The sequence below is a fragment of the Peromyscus eremicus genome, chromosome 2 (genome assembly GCF_949786415.1).
Source record: "Peromyscus eremicus chromosome 2, PerEre_H2_v1, whole genome shotgun sequence".
NCBI lineage: Eukaryota > Metazoa > Chordata > Mammalia > Rodentia > Cricetidae > Peromyscus > Peromyscus eremicus.
In genome coordinates this window covers 152,043,003-152,049,512 of record NC_081417.1, presented here as the reverse complement: position 1 = coordinate 152,049,512, position 6,510 = coordinate 152,043,003, and the positions used below count along the sequence as shown (strand labels likewise).

The 6,510-nt window shown below is 54.1% G+C and overlaps 1 protein-coding gene across 1 annotated transcript in view; it reads left to right on the top strand.

The window, feature by feature from the left end:
- Positions 1-3,956: 3,956 nt before the first annotated feature.
- Padi3 (peptidyl arginine deiminase 3) overlaps positions 3,957-6,510 on the top strand; it is a 24,833-nt gene continuing 22,279 nt past the window's right edge. The window contains exon 1 of the mRNA XM_059256238.1: positions 3,957-4,048. Within this exon, the coding sequence (XP_059112221.1) occupies positions 3,957-4,048 (92 nt within the window). The remainder of the gene's footprint in view (positions 4,049-6,510) is intronic.

Below are 6,510 nucleotides of genomic sequence, written 5' to 3'. Positions count from 1 at the left end.
AGACCTGGTGCTTCCGGTTCGAAGATGCTGGGGGGCAAGGGAGGCCTTCAGAAGTCTGCAAGCAGGGGTGAGGGGTAGGGAAGGGCAAGCAGGAAGGTCCAAACAGGAAGTCAAATAAGTTGCCCACCTTGGGGCGGGGAACCTGGAAGCCTGGGACTCCTGGCTAGGCGTTTGGGGCCCCTGAATCTGAAGGCTGCTGGCTGTTCCAGATACGAAGTGGGTGGGGCCCAAGGTGTTAGGAGAGGGTGAGGCAGGCCATTAAGTTACATCTGGAGGTGGGCCTTAATTTCCTCTAATAGTCTCTAATTACTCCCCAACCTGCTGCAGGCAGTGGGAGGGGAGAGGCCACACTCCCCCAGCAGCCTGGGACCCTACATAACACTTGCACTGCCCTAGTAAACCCCGTGGCATGCCTGTGTCCCCCTCCCACGGTAGGACAGACAGATGCCCTACAGGCTAATGGGACTGGGTGAGGTCACAGAGGCATGTGTAGGCAAGCAGGCAGGCAGACCCGGCTGCAGGGCATGGCTGGCAGAGGGAACTGCCTGCTCCCTTGCTCCTCTGGTCAAGGAGCCACGCCGAGCTGCCAGCCCCCGGATTCTGTCTTTGCGTTTTTCAGTAGTTTCTGGTATGATCCCAGACTTGAGGTAGCTGCTGTCCCTTTGTAACCATAGGACATTCAGGTAGCAAAGGCTTCCCTGGAACTGTTAGGATGGACATGGCCAGGTAGGGATTGGCTCCTCCTCCCCTCTAGAAGGTTCTATGGAATTGGAACCCCATTTGTATGCTCCCGACACCAACACCCTCCTCTATGATCATGACCCAGCTGAGGCTGAGCCATGGAGAAGGAGAAGAAAATGGAAGAGGAAGAGAAGGGTTGGGGGCAGGGCCTGGCCTCTGAAGAGGAGACCACAGAGCCCTGGCGAGCATGGGAGTGAGTCTGCAGAACCTCATGAGGGGTACTCTGGAGTTGCCGCCCAGGCTGTCTGAGGCTCTGGGTGCCTGGCCACCCTCTTGCTGATCAATAAAAACATCGTCGTGCATTCTTTAAGTGGCTGCTTCCTTTGTCCCTGGGCTGACGGAGAGGAAAGTGAGGGCCCCCCGCTTCCCTGTTCTACACACCCTGCCACAAGTCCGTGGGCTCAGCCTCAGCAGGCCACAGGCGGCCCCTGTCAGGTGAACAGCTTCCTGGGCTAAGGCAGGTGAGTGCCAGGCAGCAGCTGATTCAACAGAATGCTTGGCACATGCCATTTCCACCCTGCGATCTGCTTGAGATACTATCTGAGAGAAGAGACGTGCCTCTTCCTCTCTCCCCATTCCTTGGCTTTATCTTCATCTGTCAGGGAGGATGAAAAGAGGCAGAGAGGCCCTGGGTTCTGCTAGCAGAGGGGAAGATGCTCCAGATGATGCTCCCCTGGGCCCAGGACATAGGCCAAGGCGGCTCTGTAGCCCCAGTTCTCAATGCTGAGGTACCAGCCTTGGAGGTCTGATCTCAGGAGCCTGGAACTACCACTGCCTTCTCATCTTACACGCTTGCTATGACCTCAACCTGTGCCCTTTGACACAGAGTTAGCTTTCTTTTATGGACTAGGAAGCTGTCCACCAGTCATTGACATCTAAAAGCCTGAATCAACCCTGGGGCTGTTTCTGAAAGTTGGTACTGGGCTAGCAAGATGGCTCCGTGGGTAAAGGTACTTGGTGCCAGTCCTGATGGCCTGAGTTCAATCCCCAGGACCCACATGGTGGAAGGAGAGAACTGACTCCCACAAATTGGGCTCTGACCTCCATATATGCACCACAGCACACATATGTCCATACACACAAAATAAGTGAATACATGTACTATAATAAAATGCAATTTAAAAACTGGTACCAGCTGGGTGGGTTTGACAGCAGGGATCTACTTCCAGAGGGAGATAGAGACTCCGGGCGTGAGACTCATCATGTCCCCAGCACAATGTGTCCGCATCCTTGGAGGGGAGTTCCCCATCGTTTCCACCCCCCCCCCCCACAGTTATGGAGGCTGTCGGGGACTTTCTCCAGAACTCTGGTGAAGCTGTCCTTGGGTCCTCGCTACTTTAGGGAGTGCTCTTCCCAGACACTGAACTACCACAGAAGCACAGTCATGGGCTCCAAATGTCATCCTCTGACTGGTGCAAATGGAGGACTCTGGGAAATGGATGCTGGCCCCTGCCCTGCCCTGCCCTGGAGGGAAGCAGCCACAGGGAGGAGGGAAGGACCTCTACTCAGCACTTCCCAGCCTCCACAGCCATTATCTCTGCCAGCGCAGGTGACTGGCCACATTTTCTACACATGAGGAAATGGAGGCCCCGGAAGAAGAGATGCAGCCTCATCAGTACATGGCACAGCCTGAACCGAACGAACCCAAGACTCCTCTTCCCAGAGTCCTTGTTCTTGATATTCCAGACACCTCTCGGCCTCAATTTCCCTACCTACAAGTTGTGCTCCTAACCTGACATTTTTGGATCCTAATGACTAGGGATGACCGAATTCACTTCTGCATCATTTACCCCCTTGAGAGGTTTTGACCTCCAACAGCGCCAGGAGGATGAGTGCAGGTCCATGTTAGACCCGCCCACCATTGATTCCTTCAGCCCTCACAGGTGGGGGGGACGACGATGGGGGGGGGGCAGCTCTGCCAGGAAGCCCTGAGGCAGGGAGGAAGCCCAGTCCTGTCTTACAACTCAAGCTTTTAATTAAGAAAGGCAGGGAACCAACAAGATGGCCCAGTGGGTAAAGGTGCTTACCACTCACTAAGCCTGACGACCCGAGTTCTGCTCTGGAATGCCCACAGTGGAAGGAGAGAGCCAGCTCCTCAGGCCTCCACACATGTACCATGACACACCTGTGCACTGTCTCCTCCAAAATACATCAGTGTAAAACATCATATATATACATATAGTTGCAATATATTTAAAGAAAGAAAAAAAAAAAACAGGCCAGTGGGAGCTGGAGATACGGCTCAGTTGGTAGAGTGCCTGCCTAGCATGCGCCAATCTGTCATTGGGATCCTTAGTACCAGATAAAACTGAGTAGGGCATGCACGACTGTAATCCCAGCACTTGAGAGGCAGAAGGATCAGAAGTTCGAGACCATCCTCAGCCTCATAGTGACTTTGAGGTATTAGAGACCTTGTCTCAAAAAAAAACCAAAAAAACAAAAATAAAAACAAAAACCTGAGTGGCAGTGGTGCATGCTTTAATCCCAGCATTTGAAAGGCAGAGGCAGATGGATCTCTGTGAGTCTGAAGTCAGCCTGGTCTACAGAGAGAGTTCCAGGACAGCCAAGGCTGTTACACAGAGAAACCCTGTCTCAATAATAATAATAATAATAATAATAATAATAATAATAATAATAATAAATTAATTAATTAAAAATTTTCTCAAAAAAGTAAAGACAAAGAAGGGTGGGGAGGTGGATGGGGAGAAGAGGAGAAGGGGGAAAGGGAGGTGGAAAAGGAGACAAGGCCCGTATTTCTCTCAGGCTTGCATGAAGAATCCGGTTGCCTGCACCAGATTGGATCAGGCCTGGGACCCTGCATTCTCAGCAGTCCCTTCCAGCAGTGTAGAGAGGAGCCCCAAGAGGACAGTGAAGGGCCAGGGCAAAGCCCTACCTGCCCTCCCCCTGCCCCCATCGACCCAGATGTGCTGCCCAAGTGCCCGTGGGGACTTGCGTTCTTTCCAGCTAGAAATTAACTCTCTGGGTGCCCTGGGGTGGGAGTCACAGGTTCGTATGCAAATGTCAGAGCCTTTCCAGCCAATCCTGAAGAGGGGGTTAGCCGTTTGGCCTCTAAGAAGAGTCTGGGCATCTAGGACTGGAGCCAATGAGCTTGCACCCTGGGCTGGAGGGGTGGGGCTGGGTACTTTTAAACCACATCCCGGGGGACTTCTGGCTAGTGCTGGGTTTGGTGGCCAAAGCCCCCATCCTAGGCCAGTATGTCTCTGCAGAGGATTGTGCGTGTGTCCCTGGAACACCCTACCAGCGCTGTGTGTGTGGCAGGTGTTGAGACCATCGTGGACATTTATGGGTAAGAGCTGGCCTTGGAGGGTCTGGGTTCTTCATGCCGCGTCCCTAGGAGCTGTGTGGGTGTTCCTCGGGGCACAGGCTGGACCTGGCTGCCTAGTCCCTAGCCTTAACCTTAGAACACGGGGAAGCTTGGGTCCCTGCTGATGTCAGCTAGGTTCCAAGCAGAGTTCTTGAACCAGGGAGGTGAGACATGCAGAGCTGAGCTTAGAGGGTTCGGGGGCCGTGGGCTCATGTCTCTCTTCAGGGATGCTCAGGAGAGGCTGGGCAGTCTGTCTACGGCCCACAAGGCAAGGAAGGGATGTGTCCCCTTGTCCTACAGCCCCTGGGCTTACGGCCATGGGGAGAATTAAGTCATTTCTTAAACGGCCACATCTGCTCAAGGTGCCACGCTCTGTCCCCAGAGCTGGTCAGACTTCTCAAATGCCACCCTGACAAGAGCCCTGAGATTTAACGCCATCTCACACGATGTTGGCCACAGTGTGCAAGTGCAGGCACAGAGATGGGGAGCCACTAGCCCAGGTCACACAGTCCCCGGGAGGCAAAGCTGGACTTTAAGCCCACTGCAGACTCACCGAGGATGTCACGTCCAGCTGCTCAGCCGCTGGATCACCGGGGCTTCAGATCTACCATCACCAGCTCTTTGCCACCCACATGCTGTGCCTGCTGCGTGCCAGGCTGAGCCTCTACACTCCAGGGTGGTTTGGGTAGAGGGTGTAGGAGCAAGTCTGGCTTTTTAGGCTTTTGAGTCCCATCTCTGAGGCTGAACTGGGGACAGATTCCAAGGGTGCTGGGATCAGAGTGCCACCTCTCAGACCTCCCTACCCCCTTCTTGGACTTAGCTTCAGCACTGGGACACCAGAAGTCCTTGTGGGACAACGCCACACTGTAACACCGTGAGGGTCAACCTTGGCCTCCACTTACCAGGGGCCAATGATGCTTCCACCCCTCCTGGGTCAGCCAAAAATGTCTCTAGATATTGTCAGATATGCCAAAGTTTCACACCCTTTGAGAACAAGTGTCTAGAACTACGAATTTAAAGAGGCGGGGGTGAACTCAGTTGGAAGCAAAGAGGTCCCAGGTGTGGAAGAGAGGGAGTGAGTTGCCTCTCACAGGAAATAACCAAGTCTGGATGCACTGCATCCCAGGAGCTAAAGCCTGGCTGAGGGTAGGTGGGCTGTGAGATGTGCAGAGGGGAGTCTGTGGCCTCCAACAAATCAGGCAGGACAGGAGGGGGGTGGATGCTCCCTGGCGCCACAGCGTGCTCCAGGGCTGCGTGCCCATGGGGGTGACTCACTGCCGGGCTGCCTTGTGCCCGTTGGGTGGATATGTCTCCGGTTTGACCCGTCCAGGGAGCTGGGGAGGCTTCTTCTCCTCCCCTCAGAGATACCTTCTAGGATGGGGGATGGGCTGGGTGAGAGGCAGGCAGCTGGTTGGGGGTGACTTGAGAGATACAGAGCAATGGTGGGGATTCACCTAGAAGACTGGGGGTGGGGCAGCCATGGGTGGTGGCAGGGCTTTGGTGTCTTTCAAGATGTCCACTCACCCTGATAGCCAGTCACCCTGGGAAATGGAGTCACCCACTCATCACGGTCTTTGAGCATTAGTGTGTGCCTGGCCCCAGGGACTCTAAGAAGTGGAAGGTTCTGTTCCTACCTGGGGGAGGAGTTCTAGCATAGGCCAGGCTGCTGTCCAGTGGGGTCTGCTTCTAGCTCTGCAAAGTGGTGGGCCAGTGATGTGAGTGGGCACCAGGCTTTCAGTGGCCTGCACCATCCTACGTACTTTACCCAGATAAGGAGCTTAACCACAGCCAAAGGGTGTAGGCTGTCCCCACCACTTCATAGATGAGGAAAGCGAGACCCAGAGAGTTAACCTGTCAAAGGTCACACAGCCAGTTGGTAGAGAGGCAGGAGGCTGTCTGAACTGCTTGGTCCTTCCTTCAGGAGACACCGGGAGGAGGGCATAGATGGTATGCAGAATATAGACCACAGAGCCAATGCTAGCATGCACAGAACATTTTATTATGGTCTCCATCACTATCATTATCATTGCCATCATTTTATGACTCTGCACTGATCCTGAGGAAAGTCTCAAGTGTTCCCAAACCTGCCATGTACCAGCTGGCTAAGACACAGCTCCTAAGCCCTTCCGGGAGATGGAGGAATGGATGGAAAAGAAATCAGCATGATGTGACCAATCAGAGTGGGCTTCCTGGAGGAGGAGCCTGAAGGATGAGGCAGGAGCAGCTCCTGGGCAGCCAGGAGAGGAAGGCAAGACTCCAGGCCTCGTCTATACTTACTCATCTCCATTTCACTGTGTGTGGTGAGGCTCCGGGCCATGAGGCTGACCCGTTCTATGCTGTGAAGCACAGGAGCCTCACGAGGACCCTTCTCAGGGCTGAGGTGTCCACTGAGGTGTAAGGCTGAGATGAGACTTCAGCCTTGGAGGCAGAGAAGGAAAGATTGG